The sequence below is a fragment of the Ostrinia nubilalis genome, chromosome 13, assembly GCF_963855985.1.
Source record: "Ostrinia nubilalis chromosome 13, ilOstNubi1.1, whole genome shotgun sequence".
Lineage (NCBI taxonomy): Eukaryota > Metazoa > Arthropoda > Insecta > Lepidoptera > Crambidae > Ostrinia > Ostrinia nubilalis.
The window spans coordinates 7424887-7450093 of NC_087100.1; the positions used below are offsets into that span (position 1 = coordinate 7424887).

Sequence of the window (25207 nt, forward strand, 5' to 3'; positions counted from 1 at the left end):
TACCAAAGCATTAAAATATCAGGAAGATAATATCTAGGAAGTCATAGAGCGCACAATTAACTGCAGCACGTTTCTTTGTTTCTATGAAATGTTGCTATTATTAAAATTAAACTATAAAAACCGAATAGCCCATTATAGCAGCTTAGTTACAAATATTAATATTTGCTAAACAATGTGAACATTCAATCACACATATCACAAAAATAATTTTGAATAGCGCATAAAACACGACATGAAACATTCTGCCAATTTCGATCATTAAAATATTATTTATGTTTAACTGTTAAAATAGTATCCTGTTTGAAATGTCAAATGAAATAGATAGTATTATCACTTTTTAGATTATAGAGAGAACAAAGTAACAGAGTATTAATGTTTTAATTTATTATTTTCAGGTATACATATACTGATACTGAGGAGCGAGGAGCCCACTCGGTGCAAAGACGACTACATCGAGTTTATTCGAGTAAGTTATAATTATTATTCCTTATAACATTTAAATAGCCAAAACAAAATCTGATAATCAGTTATTCATAAACGAAATACTCAATTAAATGAACTGCAGTTACTACAAAAAACCGGTTTCATATTTCGTCACTTTCGTGCTAATATGGTCGCTTTAATGACTACTATTTCTTTTGACCATTTTATACATACGCGTGTACCTACTCGCTTGCTAAATTAGAAACCACTTTATGACCTAACTGTTATCCGGTGTGTACACTTAAATGCATATAAAAGAATAAACTACGGTCAGTCAATGCACTTATAGGTATTTTTATGAGTTGTTGCTTTCTTACAAAGAATACGGCTGTGTATTAATAATCCCATATCATTTAAAGTGTAGAGAGATCATTGGAACATTGAATTGGTGAGACGAAGACTCTTAAACGAGTATGATTAAAGAAGAGTATGCAAAAAGGTATACAAACATACCTTAAACAAGCAGCTGCTCATTTGCATTCTACGTTGTTTCCATTATCTCTCAAAATATTCACACATCTCTTATACTTGTAATGTGCCTTGAAATTTCAGGCACTGTGAATAAGAAATGAGTTTAATGTCTGTCTAAAAAGCTCTAATATTTAAGTGAAAATGCATGTTAAAAAGTAAAACTGCTCATATTTCTTTGCATTTATTAACGATTTAAATTTAAACATTGATAACCTGTAAAGTTTTACTACGAGTACTAGCTTTTGAATAAATAAGTAATGATCCTATTTTTAAGTAGGCAATAGTTTATCATATTTGGCCAGATGCAAATAATCATAATTATTTGGCCAAATAGAAATAATTATTGCCCTAGCAGTTAAATTAGTAGTGCACATCGCATATTTTGATCAATAGACCTATCCTCGACTATTTGAAATCAGGTCTAGTTACCTCAATACATGCTTAAAACTACTAGATTTAACAGCTATTCAAATGATCCTACTTACCGCGAAAACGACCGTTGTAAAGGAAAATTACGAGGCTGTCTTTGGACGTGTTTTAACCGTTTTATACACAGTGTATAACTGTGCACGATAGTGGATCTCTCTACCACACAGCACAGCTGACCATTACTCTGAGCACAGCTGTTTTGCATTACGACTCTGCCTACTTGTGAAATCAATTTTCATCAAGTGTTTATAGGTATCGTTTCATTTTACTACGTAATTAAAGTTTTGATAATCAATCAATACTCTACATTCTCTACTTTTTCTAAGCATAACTAATATCGACCTACGAACTTCAGACTATAGGCCGGTATATCTGACATGGTTACTAAACGTGTTCTTTTGTTATGTCCTAATGAAATTGAGAACAAATACACTTTTTTGAGTCGCATTGGGAATTGAACCCACGACTTTAGTCCTAAACTCTAACCAATAGGCCACGAAAGTGTTTCTTTGCAAATTGTCGATGGCTTTACGGAAGACGCGCCGACCTAGCCCCAGGATATTGCACTTAGCACGGATCGCCGTCAGCATATTAATCACCGGAAGGTGCAGTGGGTTATGGCCGACCATTGCCGCCAAACTAGGCTCGTCTGCCGGTGGTCGCTGTATACGGCGCACGCGCATACCAGGTTGGATAGCGGAACTGCGTAACTGGACTGCGTTCGGAACAGCGTAAATCGATCACTTATCAATTTACACTAATCGGGAACAAAACATGTAGGAGATAATAGCTTTTTGATGCGTGTTTTAACTCACCACAAAGTGAAGCAACAGTTCGAAAAACGAACTGACGTACCTATCATAGGATGTTTTGCCAATTCTCGCTAGAGCAGTGGCGGACATTGATTTTATTTCGAGGTAGAAATTAAATTACCTCTAAGTTTTAAGTTTTAGACGCCATAGCAGACTCTACTTAATAACGTATGCACGTGCACGTCCCAGAATTAGAGCTTAAACATTTGACAAATTTCGATCGGCTGTGCTATCAACACTCAAGACTCTGAGACAGCGAAATTGATTAACTCCAAACTAAAAGTTTTACAATTTGAAGAAACGCCCAACTTTAGACGTTTTAAGTAAGATCGTTTAAACAATCGAGAAGCGTTCTAAATCGATGTCGACTCGTCGTGAAACTTAAGAGGGATTGAACAAAACTAAGTTTGTCAACAAGCATTTTGTTTTGTAAAAGCGTGTTTAGGCGTGGCTAGGGAGAAAGTAAAGGGCCGCCATCAGAGTGCTTTCTCTCGACTCTGTGACCCGGGAGGCACCTGATACACAATCTGATAGCATGCTAGCTTGTTGCATGCTATTACGGAGTAACGACGCGAGATCGTGAATTCGTGATCCGAACAGGTGATGCGTTTCGCTTGCATTCCGTCTAGACTCTAGCAGCAACATCGAAATGCAAAACGGTATTGTTACTAAGTATATGCTAATGACTTCATTAAAGAACATCTGGGAATTGGACTTGAAACGTATTCATGCTGCAAGATTTTAATGCAGCTGCGAAAAAGGAACTGCAATAACACTACTTTGCAATTTGCATATGCGAAACCATTAGCACCATTATGAATTCTTGTCGTCAAAAATAACATTTTTAAAAAGAAAATTACATTAAGTAATTAATGTTGGGAGGTATTTTTTTACGATGCAAATTAACAAATTTTTAAACAACTTTGCAGTGAAAGTATTTAATTAATAGCCATCATAAAAATCTGAGAAAATGAAATCTGCATACGCCATTGACCAGTCATTCGCATTTATTATCCTTATCAGTAACTTAGTTATCAATAACAAGTATGTCATTGATCTGTCGACATACTAACCCTGCCCTGCCGACTGATCTAATTTGCAAAAGCGATAAATATTCATGTGAAATATTAGAATACAGATGAAAGATATCTTCAGAAATCTTTAAATATGTTCTGTTACCATTTGGAAAATTAACATAAATGAATTCAGAGAAATCTATCTACCTACTCAATTTAATTTAATAGAAGTGGTAATATCCATGCAAATCTCAAATGTCATCTTTTTATTAAATTCTCATCTTACAATTTTTGACCTTGTTATTCTAAAGACGAAAAAAGTCGTTAGATAATAATAACGGACAGCAAATCTCACATTAGCATTTCTCATTGTTAGCTACGAAAAGTTTAAGTCGGCCGAACAAAACCAAAAGTTGCAATACTAGTTTTTCGAGACGGGTCGAAGGCCCAGTCCCACCGACATTCGAGCCCCACTTGCGATTTATACGACCTCGAATTTGGTAGAAAACTTTCGATGCGTAGTGCAGCTTAAGCAACACGTGCTTAAAGAAATCGGACCTACCACAAGATTAATAGTGAAAAACTATAAAAACTGCCTACAACAAAACTAATTTTATAAACTTCTTTGATCAAAACGAAAAGTAACCTAATAACTAACTAGAGTACTTTTTTTAACAATAAAGCAAACCTTTTACATGCCTCCCAAAAATCTTAGCAGAGGAAAATTCGTCATAGAGCAACGACATCTAGCTAAAGAGTGTAAAAGTAGAGCACAGGTCGAATACATTATCTCGCCATGACATTGTTGTGCGCCTGCGCAAGAGAACGCCGAAACTACCATACAAACAAGCGACAACAAAAACACAATGAGCATTGAAGTTATAGACTTGTGCCACTGTAATATAGAGAAAAGCACGCGTATTTCAAAAAATATTTTCTTACTATGTATTTTGGTAGGTAGGTACTTTGCAAAATACAAAACGCTTGAAAAAAATTTTCTCAAAGACAAATGACTTAAATCCCTTAAAACTGAAGCATCTACACACTTCATTTCACATAGCCATTAAAATACTCGTGCGAGTCTTTGCCAACCTGTCCACAAAGTGCAACCAATTTATCTTGACCATGCAGCTTATAGCTTACAAATGAGTCGAAAAACACGTCTTTGTTACTCCCAGGTATTGTTATTCGCTGAAAAATGTCGACTGTCACATCAAAGTCCAGACTGGTCGCTTGACACTGTCGACGAGTCGTGCAATTTGCGCGCGATCGCCTCAGGGTCATCGCCCGCGTTCAGAAGATCAAAATTATCCAGGCAAGGTGTACCGCGCAGTTTGCCAGCAGGGATGTCAAAACTTCAATGTCCAAAGTTAAATCGAATCCAACAGGCAACCTCTGAAAAGTTCGGAATTGTTCGCTGTTTTTCCAGGTTGCTAGAATTTAATTTTTGAAACGTACGCGAGGTTTCATTTCCATTTCAACGCTTTGTTGAATACAAGGGATCTGTTTTACTCCATTGCTCTATTTTCTTTCATTTAGTTGTATGAATTAATTTAATAATATGTTGTATGAATACAGTGATCAGATTCGTCTAAATCACAATACGTCTGAATCATGACATAGGTATTAGTCTTCTAAAGTTATCACATGCTTAAATTCTTGTATCACCTCCAAAAAAAACCTTTTGATAACCCTTCTGTGCAGCAACCCGGCCGGTGCCTCCGTGCAAAAAGTAGTCGACTCGTCTGCCGCGAATAATTATTAAAGGGCGCGAGCGATGGCGACATCTTGTCTCGTCTGAGACCGCCCCTCCCCCCACAATCCCCACCGGGAACCGTTAACTTTTATAAACTTCGCGCTTGTCTAGTGTTTCCTGACTCTACACTTTCAGAGTAGAGCGCGTCTTGATGAAGCGATAAAGTTAGCTTTCATAACTGCAGGTCAGCTTCGGTAACGAGTGTTGGGTAGACGTTTGGTGAAAATGCACGTCTTATGCATAATCGTATAAATAATAAATGGATTTGAGACCACAAACAAAATAAAACACTTTGTAATACTTTTTTAGTTAACTTCATTTGATAAGTATGAAATCTATCAATAAAACTTCTAAAATTACAAGCATCGATAGATGTTTGGAAGTTGTAATGGGCACATCTGCAACACAGTTTGTGATGACCACTTATAAACAGCATTATCTCTACAAGTGACTATTAATACGAGTCTTGGCCACGACTTGTGGCGCAATGCAGTCGCAACCAGAATAGAATGGGATGCAATAGCTACCTATGCTGGCATTTATACTTTTCATCATGTAAAGAAGCTATATTAATTGGATTGTGAAAGATATTTCCATCTTATATTAATTGCAATGCAATATTTTTATACGTGCATATTCATACGTAAAAAATAATTCATAATGACACATCAAACAAACCACCGGAACTACAGTTATACAAGTTACACAACACCCACAGTAAATTCATTTCAGTGTTATTAATCAAAAGTATTATCATAAGAGCGTTTTCCATTAAAAATATGATTTCATATTCGTCATATTCCATTGAATGCCTGCGGGACTCATTCGTTTACAACTTGTAAGTAATCGTAAATTATTAACAGTTGTTTCTTGTTCGTTCCAGGTAAGGGCCAACTGCTCGTGATGGTGCGGTCCGACGACAGTGTCAGATAGCCGCCTCGCACGCAGCATGGGAGCGAACATGGGCAAGAACTCCAGCCTGCTGGACGCGCTGCCCACGGCCCAGGGCACGCTGCACGTCGTCATGCTGGGGCTCGACTCCGCCGGCAAGACTACCGCGCTCTACCGCCTCAAGTTCGACCAGTACCTCAACACCGTCCCCACGATAGGCTTCAACTGCGAGAAAGTTAAAGGCACCATCGGGAAATCTAAGGGCGTCAACTTCCTCGTTTGGGACGTCGGCGGCCAGGAGAAACTCAGGCCGCTCTGGAAGTCCTACACGAGATGCACGGACGGCATCATTTTCGTCCTGGACTCGGTCGACGTCGAAAGGATGGAAGAGGCCAAAATGGAACTGATTCGCACGGCCAAGTCGCCGGACAACACCGGCGTGCCGATACTTGTGCTGGCGAATAAGCAAGACTTACCGGGGGCGAAGGAGCCTCGGGAGCTGGAGAAGCTGCTGGGCTTACACGAGCTGGTGTCGTCCCCGCACGGCTCGCGCGACGCGCACGCGTGGCACGTGCAGCCCGCCTGCGCCATCACCGGCGACGGCCTCCACGAAGGCCTGGAAGCGCTTTACGAGATGATACTCAAGAGGAGAAAATTAGCTAAGTTGCAGAAGAAACGGGTCAGATAAACTGACTTGCGCTTTCGTATAACGGTCGAAAACTTTGACCAATTCATTACGGTTTGCGAGTTAAGTATTCAAAATGCTCACGTTGCGGACGTTTTTACGTTCGAGTTTAAAACACCAAAAATTGTTTTTACTATAGATGTATAACGTCTTATGAAAATATTCCATCATAATGTTGCTCAAGTTATACTGAACATTTTGACGGAGATGAATATTTTGATAAAACTAATTTAACTACTAGTCATTTTCTTTTGAAAATAGCTAGGGGAAGGGTGAAGATAATAAGATAACATTTGTTCCATAACCATGTGTTGTTGCTGAAGTAATTTTACTGTGTAATAGCCGGGCTACACGAGGCTAGCTTTCAAACATTAGCTGACTAGGAAGCTAGTAACATCTGGCTTGGTGCGAACAGAACTATGAACTTTATTTTTATGTTCATAAGCTTTCAAAATACCAAACAGGAATGTTAAACACAATCCAGAGACCTAAGTAGCTATTTCATGTAATGTCTTTGAAAATTAGCCTCAAGTTACCTAGCCATTAGTTACGTAATTTAAGGAATGGATGGATAAACCTCAGTCTTCAGGAAAGTAGGTTTATTAAATGACAAAACCTTGGCTTAAAATGTTACGTTCAAGAACACAGCTAAGTTTGTCGACCACAATATCCTGTGGGACCATTTAATGATTTTGGGAATCTTCGCGCTAAACATAAGCACGTTGAATGCACTTTATGAACGATCCCTTTGGCTGGCTAAACGTGCGGACTGCGAGTTATAATGACTATGTGTACGTACCTAATAAGTAGATTAGATATAGGTAACACTGGTCCCTACTTTCTGCTCTTGATACCCTTATCTTCATCCTGCTATACTAAACCCTTCTAAACGTCCATACCAAATGTTTCTTGAGTAGCAACTTACGACAATTTAGTCTGTAGATTATTTAAATTATTGTGATGTTCTATGTATAACTTTTTAAAGAGGCTTTTAATGTTTGTGTTTGGACGGCTTCTTCGTATGTAAATAAGTGTAAATATTCCCTAGAAACAGTTACTTAGTCCACGATGTGTTTTAATGTACTTATAGGTACCTAAAACTTTTCACTGCGCATTTGATTTAATGAAACTAAATGGGCATTTAATTTACTAATTTCTGATTTATATTTCAATTACACTGAGCTATCTGGAATCTTAATCCCTGATTTGTCGTAAAATGCATTCGATGTAACTATTCGTATCAATATTGGAGTCTACTTTTTAAACAGGATTTCCACAAGAAACAAAAGTGATTTGATCGATTGACCAGTACATCGTCAATGCGTTTTATACTGACAGGACATTAATTTATCAGGATGACTTAATACCAGTATCATTTTAACTATTTATTTATTTACTCCTACAGGTATAACATAGTTAATTGTAAGCCGTTGTAATTGTAACGATAAAATTATAAAGCTTTTACCAGAGTTTGTATTACTCACTTTGTAAATATGTAAATTCCAAGTAGTTACTCGTCAATACCATGAAACCAAACATTTTTATGAGTAGTATTGTACATTTTGTTATCATAAAATTAATATGTTCATTTATTATATCAATATGCATATTATTATTATGTTTTATGGAAATAGATAGATGTTTTTCATATGAATTCCCCGTAAATAAAAATCTGTTTTCAATAATAATATGTGTTTTTATATTTACATTTTTTCAGGTATAAACAATTAGTTTTCATCTTCTAGCCTATGTAGATATTTAGCAGGATTGTCCCCTTCAGTCCAATCTGTGAAGAGTGTGAGATACTCGATTTCTGACTCGTCTAAAGGCTTCTGATCTTCATTATGTATTTTAAGTGCTGTAGAATATTGTCTTTTGACCTTTCTTTGAAATTTAGCCCCTTTAATTGGCGGCAGAAACGATTGGACGTGGGTTACAGGTTCATGGGCGCGCATCAAGTCTCGTTCCAATCTATTAAAAGAAAGTAGCTCTCTTGCAGCGTGCCTCGCTTTATTCATTTTCCGACGTTCTGTCTGTATGCATTGAGCAACAGCCCGCTTCACTGCATTGCTATGAATGGCCTCCAAGCGCTTTGAATAATCCATATAAAAGTTTTCTATTGCCCTAGCCATCGTAACTATATCCAAATTCATGGGTTTCTCGGCATATATTCTTTCGTAACAGAACTCAAGATGCACGTTCAGTTTCAAAACATCAGGCGCTCCGACACTTTCGTAAAACAACCCATTGAGTATGGTAAAAAACTTCGTTTCTAATTGCACACACCTTTCAGCACTGAATTCAAGAAGTGTCTCAATTCGCTTTATAAAACTTGCAACTAAAGCACTTTCTTGTTTCATCATATCTTTTAAACACACAATGCCTTCTTTAAGCATCTTTTTATGCGGGGCCAAATGGGTCACGTAAGTAAAATGATGCAACTCCTGTTTCTCGATTCCATCGAATATATTTAGTAGATCGTGTGGATGTTTGAAATACAAAACAGGTTTCACTAAATTACTAAAGCATTCTCTCTGCATTTTGTCGAATATAACTTTGAAAGTTTCTTCTTCGCTTGAACAGCCTAAATCAAAACCCTTGGCTTCGATTTCAACGGACTGCGCGAATTCTCTGTTCTTTGAACGCCAACTAGGTGGAGATAAATAATACAAAAATCTTCCATACTTTTGCTGTACACCATACAAATAGTCTAATCCCATTAGTCTAGATATTATTGTGAATTCTTCAGCAGCTACATTTTGTAGTTCTGAAATCTTTATATTGAGTTTTACTTTCAATTTATCCCATTCGTCAAGAAAATCTTTTGATTTTCTATAATCTTCGGATATAAAGTTATCGAAACATTTAGCTTGCTCCGTGAATCTCTTGAGGCTTAAATCGTACATTTTTAATTCATTTCTGCAGTTTGTCTCAATGTTTAAGATTGCATCATTTCTTGTACCAATCTCTTGCTTTATTCTTACTAGATCTGCGAGGGCAAATTTAAGTGATTTAAAAAGTGGAACACGATCTTTAAGGGATCGCCCATTCACGTAGTTGAAAAATCCTTCATCGACATCAGTAACAGCGTTAACGTCGTCAGGAGGGTATTCAACGTGAAGTCTCTTTTGTAAATCAGTTCTAATAACCTTATATTTTTCGTTATATTTTATTGCTAGTTTTTGCTTATGCTTATCGTGTTCTTGCGTCTTCGTGTAAACTTTGAAAGGCACCAACAATTCATCTCTTTTAAAATGTTTCAACGTCAATGGTTTATCGCCAGTGATCGAGTATTTACGAGATGAATCTTCGTTTGTGTATCTTCTACAGCGCTTTTCCATACTCCGCTTCAAGATTGTGTTAATTTTCACTTGTTTATAGAGACGATCAGCTGATTTTTCACACTCCCGAGGCTTCGGGATAGCAATAGTAACTGATTGGGCATCGTTGTCCATTGTATAACAAATAAAAATTCCAATTACAAAATAAATGTACAATCAAGGGACCGCAAAAAGTAATAAAAATGCATTGGTAAAGCCATCGAGATTTCGTGAATTATCTAGGTATAGGTATCATTGACTCCGTATTATTGAACAGACCATAAACTAAGTATAATGAATATTTATAATGCGATCGTTACTATTTTAATCCTTTAATAACGTAGTTTTCTATAATATGATTATTAATATTATCCTCAATAACGAATCCAGCGAAATGCCAAAATACCATCTATACAATCGTTATCTATCATTGATAATAAAACAATTTGATGATCACTACAAATCATTACTTCGAATTCGATCCAAAAAGTCGAGTGCTAAACTAATCGATTTAAATAATACTATAAGTTCGTATAGGTACTTACGTAATGATGATTAACAGAAGCTAGTTAGTAAGAAAAATAAAATACAACAATTGATCAGCACAACATTTAATTTAATTTAGTTAAAAATAAACCAAGAACAATGTTAAGGCATAACAGACTTGCGGGGTACCCATTCGAAAGCTGGTTTTACAAATGTATAATACTCTCGTAAATAAGGTCCCGGGTGCATTCCTTCGCACCACTCGGTAAACAACATGAGCCCCTCCCTCTCCTCGGGTGTTAATCTATATTTTCTGGCCCTAGGGCGCTCTCCACTTTCCATTTGCGATTTCCTCCTTTCTGCAACTACCAGTGCGATGCGGCTTTTCTTGTCCAAAAACTTTTTAAACACCGGCCGTTTATACTTCGCCGGGGGCAAGAATGCCTTATTCATGGCATTAGTCATCTCTCTGAACGCTCTTAATTCTCTCTGAGCTTTATACGCATTCCTCATCATCTTCAAATCCTGAGCGAAGAAATCGTTGCGAGCCTGGTTCACAATCTTGAAGTCTAATGAATCAAGACGCAAATTATAATCTTCGTACATAACCTCCAAGATTTTCATAGGATCTTGTATACTTTGATGACCCTCCTCACATTTTCCAAATACTTGCTCGTAAACGTATTCTATACAAATTTTCATTTTCAGTGTACTAGGGCTAGCTACACTGTCATAGAAGCTTTCATTCAATATACGAAAAAACTTATCCTGTAAATGGTTTTCATTGTATGTTTCCCGAGCGATCTCATTATGTATGCTGTCTATGTAATACTGAAAGTAATCCAGTTCTTGTTTTGTGGCTTGCTTCAATTGTTTGATACGTTCCTGCAATATCCTGAACGGAGCGTCTGTTTTAGCAAGTTGTTTTAAATATTCCCGGCTCTGCAGTTCCATTGTGCGGAAAATGTAAATCATTTGATCTGGTTTTTTAAAGTACATGCAGTTAGGTAGTGGTTTTTTGAACTCGACTTTCGCAGCTTCAATTATTTTATCGATTCCCAAAGTTTCAACCAAATCATTGTCAGTTGCAAATTCACCGGCTTCAAATTGAATCGACTGCACTTTTCCTCTGAGAGTCTCGTCGTTTTGTTGTCTCCATAGCAATGGAGCGACAAATATTAAGTATCTACGATATATTTTCAAAATTCCTCTGATGGCATCCAACTTGAATATAATATTATTCATAATCGATAATGTCGATACATAACCGAGAAATTCCGAATTTTTTGCAACTAATTCTGAGTAAACATGTTCAGCTCTTGACACTTTCACACATGCTTTTTTATAGTCCTCCGTTAAGAATTTTTGAAAGTTTTTTATGTGTTGTTTTAGATTTTCAACTATTTGATCAATTTGCTTCGACTCTTCTACCATGCTTTGCTCTATTTTTAATACCAAATCGCGCCTGTATCCAATTTGTTGGCGATTCATGGCGTAGTTTCGAATGTTGTTTGTATAAACTTTTATGTCGTCAAAGCATCTCAAGGGGCGCCCTTCAATGACCGTATAAAATTCTGGATGAATTTCGACCACTGCTCGAACATCGTCGGCTGGTTCTTCCAGAAAAAGTCGCTTGGAAATGTCCCTCGTTGCTGCTATTCTCAAATTATCTTTCAGGTGTAGAGGTTGTGCTAATCTTTCCCTCGCACATAGCTTTTCTTTGCGATCGCTATATTTTATGTACGATAATAATTTCTCCGACCGTGGAACCTGAAAGGGTCTAGTTCGTTTTGCTTTCGTTATTTCTTGGGTAACGGCGTGTTTTCTATTGGCAAAATAAAATTGTGTGTTTGGTACATAACGCCGTCGAAATATTACATCTAAAGTTTTCAAAGGCACCATAGGTTTACGTTTCTTCTCTAAACAAGACATTATAAAGAAATAACTAATAACAAGTAATTATTAATTAAAAATATCTAAAAGATCGTTTTACAAAACTCGTGTATGCTTTTAGTGTCAATGTCAGAAGATTTTTTGATAGTTGAAAACTTTCATCCACAGCTTTTACACATTTCCGGCTAACAACTTTTTAGTGTAAAATTTTTCACTGCACTTAAAAATACTTTTTATGTTAAACAAAACACGGCGTTATGTTTTGGCAATCTGGAGTTAATTTTTAATTAATAATGAAGCTGCTTTCTTGAAGGTTCAAAGGAAGACTTCATTCTTCTGCTCAACTTATCCACATCTCTGAGCAATTTGGCAGCTTCTTTGGCTTGTTTTACTTCCTTATCACTATTTTCATAAGTTTCTTTTTCTATTGCTTTTATAAGGTTTAAATCGAACGCAGATATATCCAACTGTAAGTTGTCGTATTCTGTTTCCAGAGCTAGAGCCATTTCCAATGTACTGAGACCAGTTTCATTTGGTGCAAGCAAGTGTTCATAAGCAAACTCAACGTAATTAAAAATTTGCAACGCCATCTCAGATGAGACTAAATATTGAATTCGTTCTTCTAAAATCCTGTAGAAAATCTCTTTGACTTCAATTTCTCTTATTTCATTCAATTTGATTATCTCTAGTGTCTCCTTAACCTGTAAATAAGTTCCATTATTAATAAAATGTTTGTATTTTCGTAATTTGTTATACTACATTATTAGGTACCTACTTAGGTAGGTACTTATGTAGGTAAACTTAACTACTAAAACTAAACTAAATTATAATACTTACTTTTTCCTCTATGAAGCTTAATTCCTGTTTTAACAATAGCTTCAAACTGTCCAACGCCTTCAGAAATTTATTTTTTTCCACAGTGAGTTCTTCGGTTACAAGCAAATAATTCAGATTTTGTTTCTCTAGTACCCCGAACACTTTGAGCAGTTGATCAGGCTGCTCGAAATACAACTGGGGAGGCGGCAGTTGGCTTAATCTTTCTTTTACTAAATCAATATCAACTTTCGTAAAAATATTTGAATTCATCAAACAGATTTCAGTACGATTTTCATCCAGTTTTATTTTATTTTTTTCTTGCCACAAATAAGGAGATGCTTTGTACAGGAAAGTCTGGAACGACAGCAAAATTGATAATGTCTCGTCGATGTATTGCAGTTTTGATCTGATTGTGGCCAATTCGAAGTTAGCTTTTTTTTGTTCCTCAGTTTGATTTGCCAAATCCTTTGCCATTGTATCGGACTTCTTCATAACAGCAATAGTTTTATTATTGTCATGTGCTAAAAACTTATCAAAACTATTTTGATACTCGTCGAAATGTTTCGAGGCCGTTTCATAAATTGTCCTTTCCATTTCAATTTCTTTGTCTATTCTGAGAATTTCGTCTACAAGAAAACCGTGAACGGTCCTTTTCATTGCCACTTCTTTTATGTTTTGCTTGTATTTGTGTATAGAGTTGTTGGGTCTAATGGGTCGACCCTCCACCAGGGAATAGAAGCTTGGATCAACATCGACGATAGTTTTTATATCACTGTCACCGATTCGCTCAATTGGTGGTAATTTAATACCAGCTATTGTTTTTCTTGTTGTTCTTTTAATCCGCTTTTTCTTTTTAGCGATATCCATCGCTCACTTCGCGAAAGAACTTTGCGGTGCAGGGAAATGAAACAAATCAATATCACTATAGCAACAACTGTATCGCTTGTGTAGAGATGACTCGTCTAGGAAATTAGATAAGAGCAATAAAAGCAAGGTTAAATAAAGTACAAATCTTATTTATTCACGGAACCAAATTACCTAATCTTAAAACAGAATATAAAATGCGCGGTAAAAATGACTAGATATCCCGTTGTGGATTACATTAAGGAAATTTAAACAAACTGTGCATTTCTGATTAAAAGAAATGGTTTTGCGATTTATAACTACTTAGGCTACTTTAAGAACATTTTATAACACGATTTAAGTAAGATAGGCGTCGATCGTCTCTATCAATCGCTGGAATCGCTGGCACTTTGCTGGTCATCCCTTTCTTCCTCCTCGCCTTCCTTCTCCACCTTGACCAGCTCCCACGGCATGACCGGCAGAGGCTCGACGAAGGAGTCGTCCACTTTCAGCTTGTATAGCAGCCGGGGTGTGAAGTGGGTCGGTAGTGGCCAGACCATTTCTGCAGATTCAAGGAAAATGTTCAATAAGTATAGGCTGCTAAAATTTTTGAAGACTCTTTTACACGCCTCGCCACTTGATAAATCTGTCTGAACATTAATGTACTTATTGGAATATAAATATATGAAAAAGCAACGTAAAAGTTAGGGTTAGTTCGCAGGTGAGTTTTTAGCTCTTTAATAAAAATTGTCGTGTAGCTACTAATCTCAAACTTCTACTATCTACCTACATATAAACATTACTTAGTTAAATATAGGTTGTTAGGTATTTTATTTTAGCGAAGAAGAAACTGCACGATCCCCTAAATCTACGACAAATTGTAATGTAACCACGTTCAATAAGGTGAGTCTACCTAACATGCCACTTATATGGTCTTAATGTTCGCCCAGCAAGAAGAAAATAGGTACTAAAGTAGGTACCTACTTATGTATACTTACTGAAATCTTAAAATCTAAAAAATATAAATTCCAAAGCACAAAGACCTACCAATTACGGTACCGCCGGCAGACATTACGGTAACATAAAGCCTAGACGTGCTAATGTAATGAGGTGTAATGTACTTTACGTGCTCTCATTTCAATAGTCGTGACACTCGTGACTCACCGAAATAGAAGACGTAGTCGTCGACCCGCCGGTGTAAGTGTACGACGTGGCGGAGGTCAAGGATGTGAGGGGACTGCATCAGGAAGTCCAGTAGGGCCACTTCTGGGAGTCCTTCCATCTTTGGATCTACTGCGCTTAGCCCTTCGAATGAGAGCTGTAAAAGACAAATACTATTTATGCTCAATAGAAGACGTAGTCGTCGACCCGCCGGTGTAGATGGACGACGTGGCGGAGGTCAAGGATGTGAGGGGACTGCATCAGGAAGTCCAGTAGAGCCACTTCTGGGAGCTCTTCCATCTTTGGGTCTACTGCACTTAGCCCTTCGAATGACAGCTGTAAATGACAAATACTATTTATGCTCAATAGAAGACGTAGTCGTCGACCCGCCGGTGTAGATGGACGACGAAGCGGAGGCCAAGGATGTGAGGGGACTGCATCAGGAAGTCTAGTAGGGCCACCTCTGGGAGCCCTTCCATCTTAGGGTCCACTGCGCTTAGCCCTTCGAATGACAGCTGTAAGACCCAGTCAATTTACGTTGTTTTAGTAAAACATTACATTGAGAGAATGCCATATGGCATTTAGTTCGCTTTTAGGATTCTGTTCTACAATGCATAAAATTACGCGAGTATCGCTGTAAGATACAAAATGATAAGGGTTAATGACGATTGACATTTAAGAGCTTTCATTTAGTAGTTATTAGTTACTGTACAAATATACCCATGAAATGTAACAACCCCCTGTAACCAAACTCTGTACAATGATAAGTTTAAATGAAAATATCCTACGTTTACCAAAAATGTGTAACTCCTCACAACATTCCTTCTAACTGGGGCAAACTAAGCGATTCCCTAATTCCCTATGGAAAACTTAAACGCCAGAAAACTTTTTATTCAGGAAAGAACCTTATGTTTATATTTTGGTGACAGAAAAACGAATTGGATGCCTTGAAGAAAGCGGAATCTTACCGAAGAGACCTAGGTAGGTAAATAGGTATACCTACCTGAGTAAAAAGTTAAATAAAAAAATTACAGTGTCATAAGCTGCACATTCTTTAAAATGAAATTTTCACACTCGCACCTCTGCAATCTGCATGACCCAAAAGTCGACTGGCAGAGAATGCCTTTTAGCATTAATTCCATCTTTGTATCAGTTTTTGTTCAATCAAGTTTTTAAATAAATACCTAAAATGTTTTTTAATAGAACTTACGTGCTCTTCAGACCTGGCCAGCTCACAAAGCTTGTTGAGTTTGTTGATGCAGATCCGCAACTGCTCCATGTGTTCTGCCAAGGGTCCGTAGACGTCCAGCCTGCCAACGAGCGACGGGGGCCTTGCCGTGACCGCTCGCCAATCGTCAAACCACAGCTGTGAAGAAACATGACTAATTACACATTAATTAAGATTCATATCATATTCCGTTTGGAGAATATTTATCGCACATACATGACCAGCATGCAAAAATAACTCCTGAATTACAAGCGCAACTCTATTTCAGAGCGAAGAAACTTCTATGTAGATAAAACCAGGCACTGTCCGCTCTATAGGGATACTACCACCATATTATGTTATACATAACATACTCAACAATGTTACAAAATGCAATGCAATGCAAAATTAAGAAATGTCTCTGCCATTACAGTGTCGATGGCCTCGTGACGCTGCGCTAATTTCACTTAAGTTTAAAGACACTGTGGTTATGGAATGGTAAACCATCAGCATTTTGAGGCGTTTGAACATCTTTCTGTCCGGCTGAGGCTGCGGCTCCTCCATCTCGCACGGCTCGCCCTCGGCCGCGGCTTCCTCCACTGCCTTCGCGACGCGATATAGTGTCGTGGTCGATGGTCTCGTGACGCAGTGCTAATTTCACTAAAGTTCAAAGACTTACTGTGGTTATGGAATGGTAAACCATTAGCATTTTGAGACGTTTGAACATCTTCCTGTCCGGCTGGGGCTGCGGCTCCTCCGTCTCACAGGGCTCGCCCTCGGTCAAAGCCTCCTCCACTGCCTTCGCGTACGCGATATAGTGTCGTGGTCGATGGTCTCGTGACGCAGCGCTAATTTCACTTAAGTTCAAAGACTTACCGTGGTTATGGAATGGTAAACCATCAGCATTTTGAGGCGTTTGAACATCTTCCTGTCCGGCTGGGGCTGCGGCTCCTCCATCTCGCAGGGCTCGCCCTCGGCCAAAGCCTCCTCCACTGCCTTCGCGTACGCGATGTAGTATCGTGGTCGATGGTCTCGTGACGCAGCGCTAATTTCACTAAACAAAGACTTACTGTGGTTATGGAATGGTACACCATCTGCATTTTGAGGCGTTTGAACATCTTCCTGTCCGGCTGGGGCTGCGGCTTCTCCATCTCGCAAGGCTCGCCCTCGGCCGCGGCTTCCTCCACTGCCTTCGCGACGCGATGTAGGTAGTATCGTGGTAGATGGTCTCGTGACGCAGCGCTAATTTCACAAAACTTCAAAAACTTACAGTGATTATGGAATGGTAAACCATCAGCATTTTGAGGCGTTTGAACATCTTCCTGTCCGGCTGGGGCTGCGGCTCCTCCATCTCACAGGGCTCGCCCTTGGCCGCCGCCTCCTCCACTGCCTTCGCATACGCGATATAGTGTCGTGGTCGATGGTCTCGTGACGCAGCGCTAATTTCACTTAAGTTCAAAGACTTACTGTGGTTATGGAATGGTAAACCATCAGCATTTTGAGGCGTTTGAACATCTTCCTGTCCGGCTGGGGCTGCGGCTCCTCCATCTCACAGGGCTCGCCCTCGGCCAAAGCCTCCTCCACCGCCTTCGCATACGCGATGGCCGCCTCCTCGTCAAGACGATTCATGTGCTCTATCCACTCCGGCTCCTTTTGGAATAGGAACCGCAACTGCCTATGGACTGTGTCCTCGGAACCCTAGATTTGGAGATAGGATATGGCTATATTATGAATGTAACCGTATGTGATGGCAGTAAAGTAAGACTGATTTATTTAAAACCTAGGTAACTAAGTTGCGATCCGGAACTACCAGAAGTTAGTATATGTATCAGTTATTTATTTACAAAACCTATAATGTAATAAAATATCGAAAACGTAGTGAGGGCAGGCCTCCCACTAGATGGACCGACGATCTGGTGAAGGTCGCGGGAGGTGCCTGGATGCGGTAGGTATGGCGGCTGGATCTTTGTGGAAATCCTTGGGGAAAGCCTTTGTCCACTTGTCCAGCAGTCACGTCATTCGGCTGAAACGAACGAATAAAATATCGATAGGTAAATATGTCTACGCTGTCTACGCTTTTTTAAAGGATATAAAACAGATTCAACAAACCTCAATAATGTGTACGAAGTAGCTATCATACACGAGCAGTAGACCGGTCACGTTTATCTCGCAATAGCTAGAGTTCACATCCGAAATAGTCCGTCGAACCTGATTGATAAAATCGTCTTTGGCCAACATGTGCTCTCCGGCATAGATCATGCGAATGGCATACGCTTTCTGTAACGAACCAATTTGAATATGAAACTGTTTTGTGTGCAACTCAACGCATGGCCGTGTGATTCCGCCAGAGCAGAATGGGACCACGCCCTCTTCCCGTGGATTTAGTAAGAGGCGAAAGGGAGAAATAAGTAAGTATGCGAACATAAGATCTCCCCAACCCAACCCGTCTGCCTATGGTCTGTGCTATCGTGGTGAGTATTGACAAAATAAAATATCCTATTTGTTTGTATATGAGAGGATGTACTCCTGTAGTTGAGACCAAATAGTGAAGATGATAATATTTCATACGGTCTTATGAACCAAAGCAAACGTTTTTACTTGTGTAGGTAAGTAAACCTAGAAGTTAAGCATAAAAATAATAATTGGATACTAACCAAGCCAACCCTTTGAAAACTTTCCTCAACAACATCCAGTACGGACCGAACATCGAGGTCCGGTAGAGCCATTACAGCAATATTTTTCTTCAATTAGTAATGCAAATAAATTCATTTGGTTTGTTATGAAAATCACAGACAGTGACGCTCGGTTACGTCAATCCATCGCCATGGTAACCAATCCCTAGATAGGCAAAGGCATATGATTTTTAAAAAATTAACTTCTCCATACTCCTAGGCCACACTTCTTCCTATTCGTTACGCTCTTGGCAGAGCGGTCGTGGTCACGTTGAGGCGTTGTTCACATCGGTTGTAGAGGCGGATACAACTCTCCGCACGATCTCCCGCCATCTCTCTCTATTGGCAGACTGTCTGGTGCAGTCACATACCTAGGCCACACACATCACTAAAATTCGCGCAATCGCGATGAGGGTAGCCCAGGGGATAGAACAGATCAGGGAAGATAATATTAAATAATACAGCCAGTCTACAAGTCAAATGTTTATTGAATAAAATATGGCTAGATAGATCTCTAGATCTGTGGTATTTTGGTCAAATAGGCTAAAAAGTTAACACATAAACATAATGATTTTAGACCGCTATTGTTATGGTTCTCTAATGATTTATCTGGAGTTCTGGACCAGTTCCAATTATTGGCTAAAGTCGGTACTTACAGATCCTTAGTATTTAATGAACATGATTGACCATTTTATTAGGTATGTACAACAGGTTGTGATGGGAACAGGTGGTGAATCTAAAATTACTACCTAATTTCATATTACTTAAACAGCCCAGTATTTACAAAAAATAACAGCATTAATTTAAATTACGAGTTTACTAAGTAGTACACAATTTTAACATAAATTAGTAACGGTCATCATATCTATCATTCCTTTTAAACCGATTGAACCTTCTGTTTGTATTCCAACCATACTGCTTAGGCTTGTATTTCATTTCTCTATTATTTGTCTTCGACATATCAAAACTGCGAGCCATGTTTTCTAATTCCCGTGGAACTTCCTGAAAAGTAAATAAAAGTAAATATTTTACTCAATTTTCCTAACAGTATAGGAGAATTTAAGAACAAAGTAAACATGTTTTTATCTATTTACCTGATTTGCTTCTCTTAAAACTGCAATCAGATTTTTGGCTTGACGATCATCTTCATATGTCAGTATAGTGTGGGACACTCCTTTGTTTTGCTGTCTACCAGTCCTACCAATTCTGTGGATGTAGTCTTCAGAAGTATTTGGGAAGTCAAAATTAATAACATGTGTGACTCCATCAACATCTGGAAATGAAATAATAGACACGACTTTAATTCGAAGCTTTTCAATTTAGATAATGAATTGTAACAATCACAATTAAAAATAAATACCATATTACCAAACTTGTAAGTGTAGTATTTAATGTTTGCTTACCTAGTCCACGAGCAGCTACGTCGGTGGCCACAAGAATGTTTGTTTTGCCATGTTTGAATTTATTTATGATTGTATCTCTTTGAAGCTGTGTCTTGTCGCCATGGATACCCACTGCTGGCCACCCATTTCTTCGAAGCATCATACTCAACATGTCCACAAACTTTTTTGTGTTTGTAAAAACCAGTATTTTACCAAAACCATCACCTGACAAGTTATGCATTATTGATTTGAACCTGGAAATGTAGTACACTTTATGTAAATTAAGGAAATGTAATAAATTGTCTCTCACCAATATTCACATAAATTAGTGTTTGTTTTTAATTAATGATTTATCTGAAAAACTTACTTGTCCATTTTTTCTTCTTGGTCACAAATATGGACATGCTGAGTTATATTGTGGTTTGCTGACAACTCTGTAGAACCAACATTGACCTGAACAAACTTGCCTAAATAATCTCTGGCCAAATGTTGGACTTCTTTGGGCCATGTTGCTGAGAACATCAGGATCTGCCTCTCAGATGGTACTCCCTCCAGGGCCTGCCTGATTTGAGGCTCAAATCCCATGTCCAACATCCTGTCTGCTTCATCCAACACAACGTATGTGCATCTATTCAGAGTTGTTGTCCTGCTCATAAGAAAATCATTCAATCTTCCTGGAGTGGCAATCACTAAATCTACACCAGATTCAAGTATCTGGGCCTGTGTACTCCTATTCGCTCCACCATATATGCAAGCGCATCTGATTCCTAATAACTTTTGGAAGTCTTTAGCCACTACTTCAATCTGGCGAGCCAATTCCCTAGTAGGAGCCAGAACTAAAACTCTCGGCCCTCTACCCTTTTTTGCCACATTTTCTTTTATATGAACAACTGCGGGTAGCAAATATGCCAGGGTCTTCCCAGTGCCTGTCTGTGCAATGCCAACAAAGTTTTGGCCACTTAGTGCTATTGGCCACGCTTGTGATTGAATAACTGTGGGCTTTTCAAAACCTTGTGATTTTAAAAAGTTTTTAATATAATCAGGAAAATCACTCTTCTCAATATCCAAGTAAGGATTGGGTATATCTTTTCCAATAATAGTTATATTGTGTTCATTACGATAAACATCAATGTCTTTCTGCTCAACAGCTTCTATAGAATAAAATCTGTGACTAAAACTTTGCAATTTTGTTTGTGTGAATTTCTGAGTCAGACAACATGTGCTAACAGAAGGTTTGCTGACTGTGTTGATCAAACTTAGTTCTGTTGTAAACTGTTTAACATCATAGTAGAATCTGCAAATGGAATAGGTAATTAATTAGTAAGTGCCGTGGTAGCATTTTACTGTGTATGTAACTGTATGTACATAATACTTACAGCTTCGAAAGATCCTTCCGCCTTAAAAGTTTTCCAACCACATTTAACGCCATTGCTCGTCTTTATGAATTTGAATATATTTTCAATGATTTATGTAAGCATAAAATCAAAATTATTTGAGGTTATCTTCTGAAGCGATAATACCTACTAAAATTGTTTAAAGTAACTTATAACCACTTCGAATCTTTTATGAATTAGGTTGGATAAAGCAATGGTAATTATTTTCGTGTGATAATTTGTCACAAATAAATTACAAACCCACATGTAACAATCCTCAAAAGCCTGTGCTCAAATTAAATTGGCTCAAATCTGTCAAACTGTCAATCTTTCTCATCTGTCAGTGTCATTCAATAGCTTTTTTTTTAAATGGGTCGCCATGGCTTCTGCATCAAGCAAACGTCACTATCATTTCTTATTCTTCTTCTTTTTTGTTCTTGGCAATACTCGTCGAGGCTGACTTGATTTGTGCCAGTCACTATCATTTTTCAAAAGACACAAAAGCGCGTTCATGTCGCTACAAAAATTACAATCCATTGCAACAATAATTGCAATCTCTTGTTTATTTTGTCGTTGGTGGAAAACGCATCATGTCATCATGTCCAATCGTAGTGTCCAACATTTTTTATGACTTTTTCACGCCTTAAAAAAAATATTTAGAGTAGGTAGGTACTACTACTACTTACCTATCGTAAGAAATCTGGTAGCTTTTCATTTAATATTGATTTTCATCTAAGAAACATTTTGTTTCATTTTGCAAGTATGGTCATCCAGCATCCTACATTTTTTGGTTGGTTGGTGGGAACAACACGTGTATAGCCTGACATACTAAAGAACGTAATGGATTTAATTTTATGCATTTCTTTCTCTTTTAAATTAGAATCGCTGCATTACGAAACGGTTATGTCGCAAGCGGAAGGTCGTAGGTTTGAGTCCCGCCTTAGGAAGTTCGATTATTTCAAGTTGTTTATTTTAGAAAACGATAGCAGTGGGTCTAGACAAAGTGCAAATTATAATCGCAAACCAGTCGAAAAGTGGTCGAAAAGCCCCTTTTCAACCGACTTCAAAAAAGGAGGAGGTTCTCAATTCGACCCGTATGTTTTTTTTTTCTATGTTTGTTACGCGATAACTCCGCCAATTATGAACCGATTTGAACAAATCTTTTTTCGGCGTATAGGCAGGCCTCCGTCACTCGCCTATGCCGGCCGAGATAATTACCTACAGCGCGCGACAACTTCAAGTTGCAAATCAGTCAGGACCGCCACGCGCCTGTGAGCGCACGCGTATTTCTATACACGCTCGGTCGATCATCGTCACAATCAAGGTTTATTGTTCCAACAGCACTGTTATCCTTCTTTAATGTAAAATCGTAGTATTTAGGAATAATAATTAACTGTACTAATTTAAATAATTAAAAAAAACTACACTTTTTAAATAATTTTGAAATACTTATGACAAAAAACTGTAGCTAAAAAATTTTTTTAGCTAATATAAACATTAACTTACTTCACCGTGTCTATTTTCCGACACTACACCTTTTAAAACTATTTGTCCAATTTCGAATTATTGCAACACTGAAGTTTATTAATAGGTACTTTAGAGATGGTACGATTATACAAACACCACTAGATTAAAGATTACCAATCGTAAATACAATAAATGCTTCTTAAAATTAAGTTATTATTTATTTTACTTTGCTTATACAACCCTGACGCTTGAGCTGCGAGGTAGATCAATTCTGAACACAAAAAATTTGCGCTCTTGTGAGCGTAGTAGTAAGGTGCGATTTCGAATGCACCATGTGCGTTGGATATTTTGCATTATTATTATTACCGTTAAAATGTCGGCATCTGATCCTACACAAAGGAGTGCAATTTCTGTTGCTACTATTATGTATTCTGTGGTATAGGTAATACCTCAAGGGTGGCCCCATTTAAATTTAATAATAGAAAAAACAACCCCCAAGGGTGGAAAATTGGGGATGAACGTTTTTATACGCAATATCTCCGCCGATTATAAATCAATTTGAACGATTATTTTTTTGTTGAATAGGTATTATCAAAAGGGTGGTTTCATGCGAATTTGAAGAAAATATTTCACCCCCAAGGGCAGAACTTTTTTTTAATTTTTAGTTTTTTTTTTGTGTTCAGGCATTTGAAGTCGGTTTTATTTTTTTTTAAAAGTTAATTATTTGTATGGAGTTTTGACGGATTCGATTTTCGATTCGATCAAAAAGTGCGTTTTGTCTAGGGGGGCTGTATTATTACGCCAATGTTATGGATCATAAAAATATTGTAGTCTAGTGTAAATTAAATTATTAGTATTTATTCATCTGTTCATTCCCTGTCCCTCCGATTGGCAGGTGGAACGGGAATGTTTTTTTTTCCATTCCTCCGTCTGAAAAAAATCGTGTGCGTATGGATTGAGTGAGCACCCCCTGGAAAGCATTAAATTTATACTTTTCTTATTGTAAAAGGCCTAAAACGTATTGTAAAAACAATCTTTCCATTTGTAAAAAGATTAAACCAAAGATAAATAGATAAAAGTCGGCTCACTCAGTCCATACAGAGGATTAGCCGGATCTCCGTATTATCATAAGTTTATAAATATCATTAATGCTCGTTATATTGTAAAAACTCTGCAAAGTTAGTGTCTTTAATTTTAGATGTGTGAGGGCCGTAATTAAAAAGTTATACATGATTCTTTGTGCTCACTCAATCCATACGCTTTTTATAAGGCCCGATATTCTGACGAACCAACTATAAAACCGCATTCCAGCACATGTCTTGTCGAAGTAAACCTTAAACAGCATTGCTTATCATATAAAACTAACCACTATTACTGTGCGTTCTTGAGAAATATTCTGATAAAAGTGCTCACTCAATCCATACGTTTTTGAAAAGACAAAAATCTTTAGTTTGATAAACACGAGGGTAAAAGTGAACATTTTACAATTGAAGTAAACCCTTTCACTAAATGTTTGTAATTAAACCTTTTGATGTTTTTATTTAGTTTAAAAGATATGCACTAATTAATGTTTGTATGAAACTCTATAGGGTGGCTACACGTTACAAAATTAAAAGACATTTTTCTGACATAATTTCATTCATTCCTGTCATTCGGTTTATTTTACCGTTCCATTATTTGAACGATTCAACAAAAATAATAAAATTAAAGTTTGTTTTCTTTTACATTTATAATTACGTATTCGAGAAAGACTGAATTAAAAACAATTGAAGATTATACAAATTATTGAATTATTGAAATTATTAAAGACACTATTTTTTATATTATAATAATTCACTTACTAAGAAACTTACATTTTACACACAAAATACAGTGCTTCTTGATAAAGTGCACATATGAAAAAAGGTGAAACTAGACCTAAAAATATATCAGATATTTTTTTTTTATAGAATTTTTTTCTTTCAATTACTTAAAGAAAACGTAATAACTTTTAAACTAAGAGGTATATCTTGATAAAATAAAAACAGTGATAAAGCCAAATAGC

At 37.5% G+C, this 25207-nt stretch overlaps 4 protein-coding genes across 4 annotated transcripts; 1 reads left to right on the top strand and 3 right to left on the bottom strand.

Moving 5' to 3' along the window:
* Positions 1 to 401: 401 nt before the first annotated feature.
* Positions 402 to 7835, top strand: LOC135077488 (ADP-ribosylation factor-like protein 4C). The gene is made up of 2 exons (XM_063972042.1): positions 402 to 466; positions 5851 to 7835. Exon 2 carries the CDS (start codon positions 5917 to 5919, stop codon positions 6544 to 6546), a length of 630 nt encoding a protein of 209 aa, XP_063828112.1. The 5' UTR covers positions 402 to 466; positions 5851 to 5916; the 3' UTR covers positions 6547 to 7835.
* A 2634-nt stretch (positions 7836 to 10469) lies between these two features.
* On the bottom strand, positions 10470 to 12362 carry LOC135077141 (uncharacterized). Its single transcript, XM_063971699.1, has one exon. It carries the CDS (start codon positions 12279 to 12281, stop codon positions 10512 to 10514), a length of 1770 nt encoding a protein of 589 aa, XP_063827769.1. The 5' UTR covers positions 12282 to 12362; the 3' UTR covers positions 10470 to 10511.
* A 1696-nt stretch (positions 12363 to 14058) lies between these two features.
* On the bottom strand, positions 14059 to 16830 carry LOC135077142 (uncharacterized). The gene is made up of 4 exons (XM_063971700.1): positions 16753 to 16830; positions 16273 to 16428; positions 15066 to 15219; positions 14059 to 14463 (listed from the first exon to the last, which is right to left on the bottom strand). Exons 1-4 carry the CDS (start codon positions 16798 to 16800, stop codon positions 14288 to 14290), a joined length of 534 nt encoding a protein of 177 aa, XP_063827770.1. The 5' UTR covers positions 16801 to 16830; the 3' UTR covers positions 14059 to 14287.
* A 2581-nt stretch (positions 16831 to 19411) lies between these two features.
* On the bottom strand, positions 19412 to 22021 carry LOC135077471 (uncharacterized). The gene is made up of 5 exons (XM_063972020.1): positions 21700 to 22021; positions 20691 to 21617; positions 20345 to 20577; positions 20036 to 20214; positions 19412 to 19943 (listed from the first exon to the last, which is right to left on the bottom strand). The coding sequence occupies exons 1-5, from the start codon at positions 21750 to 21752 to the stop codon at positions 19788 to 19790; spliced, it is 1548 nt and encodes a 515-aa protein (XP_063828090.1). The 5' UTR covers positions 21753 to 22021; the 3' UTR covers positions 19412 to 19787.
* Between the last annotated feature and the right edge of the window lie 3186 nt (positions 22022 to 25207).

Coding starts and splice junctions, on each gene's coding strand:
- LOC135077488 (XM_063972042.1), top strand. CDS start 5,917: ATGGGAGCGAACATGGGCAAGAACTCCAGCCTGCTGGACGCGCTGCCC.
- LOC135077141 (XM_063971699.1), bottom strand. CDS start 12,281: ATGTCTTGTTTAGAGAAGAAACGTAAACCTATGGTGCCTTTGAAAACT.
- LOC135077142 (XM_063971700.1), bottom strand. CDS start 16,800: ATGTTCAAACGCCTCAAAATGCTGATGGTTTACCATTCCATAACCACA. Junction 16,429..16,752: donor TTTACCATTCCATAACCACA/GTGTCTTTAAAC, acceptor GTTTCTTCACAG/CTGTGGTTTGACGATTGGCG. Junction 15,220..16,272: donor TGGCCAGGTCTGAAGAGCAC/GTAAGTTCTATT, acceptor TGTCTTTTACAG/CTCTCATTCGAAGGGCTAAG.
- LOC135077471 (XM_063972020.1), bottom strand. CDS start 21,752: ATGGCGTTAAATGTGGTTGGAAAACTTTTAAGGCGGAAGGATCTTTCG. Junction 20,578..20,690: donor CAAGAAGAAAAAATGGACAA/GTAAGTTTTTCA, acceptor CTACATTTCCAG/GTTCAAATCAATAATGCATA. Junction 20,215..20,344: donor CGTAGCTGCTCGTGGACTAG/GTAAGCAAACAT, acceptor TTTCATTTCCAG/ATGTTGATGGAGTCACACAT.